The sequence below is a fragment of the Belonocnema kinseyi genome, chromosome 1, assembly GCF_010883055.1.
Source record: "Belonocnema kinseyi isolate 2016_QV_RU_SX_M_011 chromosome 1, B_treatae_v1, whole genome shotgun sequence".
Lineage (NCBI taxonomy): Eukaryota > Metazoa > Arthropoda > Insecta > Hymenoptera > Cynipidae > Belonocnema > Belonocnema kinseyi.
This window is the reverse complement of record NC_046657.1, coordinates 159,029,196-159,032,947: the sequence shown is the minus strand read 5'-3', so window position 1 is coordinate 159,032,947 and position 3,752 is coordinate 159,029,196. Positions and strand designations below refer to the sequence as shown.

Here is a 3,752-nt window from a genome sequence, read left to right as displayed (position 1 = left end):
CCACCTATCTCACGGTTGTGAGACGTGGTTATGGCTGAAATTTTACCGCGATTTCGCTGGAAGCGGGTGCAATTTTTCAGATTAGCACCCGCTCCCAGCGAAGTCCTGCGGTTGTCCTTATGACAAATTTTTAATATATATGTATACACACATATATGTATAACTTTTGAGTGATTGCACTTAACCCACATTTATGCACATACCTTCTAAATTTAAAGCTAAAACCACGGACTATTGGGTACAGCCACGGAAATGGCCTGGCGCCATCTGTTACCTAAAAGTGGCAATTACTCAAGGATGAATTTCACTTGTTTACACGCAATTAAAGATAAATAAATTTATACTGAAATAAGAGTGAAAATATTGGATAACGGAAGTGCCTGTACGAAAGCTGATAAAATCTCAAGTTAGGGAAAAATCTTTTGCTCGAGTTTATTAAACGGTTTGGTCGGCGTGCAAAAATTTTGGTGGGGTGCCGGCGGGCCCTTTCGGGAAAATGGGGGCCCGATAGGATAATCTTTCTAGCGCCAGACCGTAAATGAAACGCCCTACCCGGCAGGGCCCAGATCTGGTCTTCCAAAATGGGGGCTTAGATATGGCCCCTTTAATTTTTTATTTCTATAACTAGTAAAATTTCAAGAGTTTTTATATTGATATTTTTTCAACTTTGTATTTTATAAAACTTCAATTTTTCAATATTCTACATTAAATATCATTATCATTATATCTCATTTTCAATACTCAACATTACATTATCTGTTTGTATTGCTTGAATTTATCGATAAGAATTTTCATTTCGTAAAAAACTATTATGCTCTGACAAACAATGTTCAAATTTAGAGTTCTTACACATACGAATACAAATATAACATGAAGTATTTCAAAACAATTGTTTTGTAAAGATAATGCTAGTTATGAGATTTTGTCGTTAAGGAGTTTAATTATTCTATAATATTTATGCCGTACGAAAAAAAAGATTCATATACAAAAATTGTGCTTCCAAAAAATATCTGAAAATTCTTTATCAATCACTTTTTGATTTGACGAGAAGTTTTTGTTTTAATCATGAAAAATGACATTAAAAATAAATTAAATTGTTGAGCAGACACTAGGTAAATAAAATGTTTAATACCAAAAGTTATTTTTAAATTAGATCTGAAAATTTGTTTTGAACTTTTTTTCTTTTGAGACTCTTGTTGGGGATATATTCGTTAAAGCCGAAAGAGCTTTAACTAAAGAGAATTTACAATCGCTGAATTTCAGTTGTCGATGGTTTTTAATTTTAATTTTTGAATATTGTATTCAAAAATGCGGAGGATGCACGAGATTCAACACGTACGTGCCCTAAGCGCGCTAAACTTGTAAGCCAAGCGAGCCGCGCGCGATGAGAGTTTGGTCGCTCACCGTGCAGATTTTTGTATAGAAAGGGTCGTTTTTATTTTAATCTGAAAAAAGATATTACATTTTTTGAAAAACGGCAGAAGATGGTACAGTAATTTTTTTTAATTTGGTTTCTTAATTCATATCTACGAATTTCATTTGATCTATTTTTTAATAATATGCGTAGTTTCTGTTTTTATAGTAAAAAATAACAGTAAAAATAAACAAATTAAATTTTTGAAAAAAAAAAACGATATAAAATGTAATGAAATGTTTAATAACAAAATTTTTCACCTGAATTACATATACAAATTTCTTTGGACCTTTTTTTCATAAGACATGCACTTTTTAAAATTATTTTAAACAAGTCATTAAAAATACGTCTTTTTCAATATCAATGCAGCACGCTAAAGGAGCTTTAATGAAAGAGAATTCACTATCACCAAATTACAGATGTCCATAGTTTGAGCTTTAATTTAAAAAGGTCTATGCGTAAATGTGAAGTGCAAAGAGCGGGAGCTCAGCGTGAAGAGAATGTATTATTCAGCGCGAAGCGCGAGATCCAAAAGACGCGCGCTCAAAGTTCCAAGCAAAGCGAGCCGCGCACAAGGAGAATGTGCTCGCGCAGCGGAATGATTTTTAAAATTCTTTCAAACGTTTCTAACTGAAGTTTTACAATTGTTATGTCATTTAAATAGAAGTTAAGTTGATAACAATGATAAACACTATTTTAAGCAGACAAAACTAATAAAGTTGATGATATGCAAATATTTTATACTCACTCAGAAGAAACATGAGCGCTAGTCTTTTTCTTGCTTCTCTTGCCATTATCGATAATATTAAGACTTTTGTAGGTTAGTTGAAGAATACAATTAAAGTGTTCCACTTATTCAAAGATACGAAAACTAGCACAATAAACTGACACAATAAGCTGACACTGAATGTGATAACATTTGAACTCAGCCATTAAGCTGCAGCGTAAATTTATCTCTAAAGTAATCTTTGGGATTCGTAGTGGGGTTATGTTTATTGGTCAAATATGGTTTCCAGGTCATTTAATGTTAGTCATAGAACTATCGTGTCTTGGAAATTTCCGAAAATTTCAGCAAATCCAGTCAATATTATTGACAAAGAGTTGTTTCGTGTCTTATATGTTTTTCGTAAAAACATATTAGTCTTAAATGAATAAATAACATTATTGAATTAGTAATTATCACTTATTATTAATAAAAATGTTTACTAAAGTAATTATAAAACAACATGTCTATGTTTAATTAGTAACATATCGCGGACAAATTTCATGGCCTTCTCATGTCAATTCTGACCCAGATCTATCTTATCTAGACTGTCTAGTTTGAAAAATTAGATCTGGCCTAGGTCTGGCGCTGCTCAGTTATCCAAAAAACAACAAAAGTTCTAAGTTAAGTCTGGAAGGTCTGATCTGGTCCAAAAGTGACTGTGATCAGCTATGTCAAAACCAAAAAAAGTTCTAATTTCGATCCGCAAAGTTGCTTTTTGTTGACATGTTTAAAAAAAAGTAACAGGATCTCTAAATTATAAAAAATAAGAAACTCACACAACCACAACAAGACTTTCCCGTATGGAAAAATGTCCAGGCAGTCTGGTTATAGGTCTGGCCCAAATCTGTATTTATCTAAATTGTCTAGTCTGGAAGAACTTACCTGGCTCATGTCTGACGCCAGTCTGGCTCAGATTTGAGTTTATCTAGACCGTCTAGACTGAAAGGTCTGTTCTGGCCCAGGTTTGGCACTGGCCAGCTAGCCAAGAAGGAAAAAACTCATAAGTTCTAACAGCAAATTTTTTTGACATACTTTACAAATATTACAGGGTGTCTAAAATAATGGAAAATTAGAAATTCAAAGTATAAAAATAATCCTTTTTTTCTATCACCTTGACAGGCTGGCCTGGCACCGGTCTGGCGCTGATCAGCGAGCCAATTAAAAAAAATCTCAAGTTCCATCGCCAAATTTTTTTTTTGACGTACTTTGAAAACGTTACAGGGTGTCTGAAATGATAGAAAATAAGAAATTCAAACTACGAAAACACGACTTTCTTTCTTACCATCTTGAGAATCTGGTCTGGTCCAGGCCTGGCGCTGATCAGCGATCCAAGAAAAAAATCTAAGTTCGATACAGTAATTTTTTTCTTACATTTTAAAAAGTTACAGAGCCTATAATGAGATTTTTTAAACTAAAAAAGTTTATAGTGAAATTTTTGTATCCAACTCATTAAAATAATAAAGTTTTCCCAAGTAATTGTAATTCATTGCTTGGCCTTTGGCGCGCAGATATCTTGCCAGTTGACGTCACAACTTGAAGTATTCTGACAGTGCTTGGCTCCGACCTCTCGGA

General features: G+C 33.3%; 1 protein-coding gene across 1 annotated transcript in view; it reads right to left on the bottom strand.

Annotated features, from left to right (window-relative positions):
• LOC117171975 overlaps nt 1-2,301 on the bottom strand; it is a 14,506-nt gene extending 12,205 nt beyond the window's left edge. Inside the window, exon 1 of the mRNA XM_033359676.1 lies at nt 2,163-2,301. Coding sequence (XP_033215567.1) covers nt 2,163-2,208 — 46 coding nt within the window. The 5' untranslated portion in view covers nt 2,209-2,301. The remainder of the gene's footprint in view (nt 1-2,162) is intronic.
• Nucleotides 2,302-3,752: the final 1,451 nt, after the last annotated feature.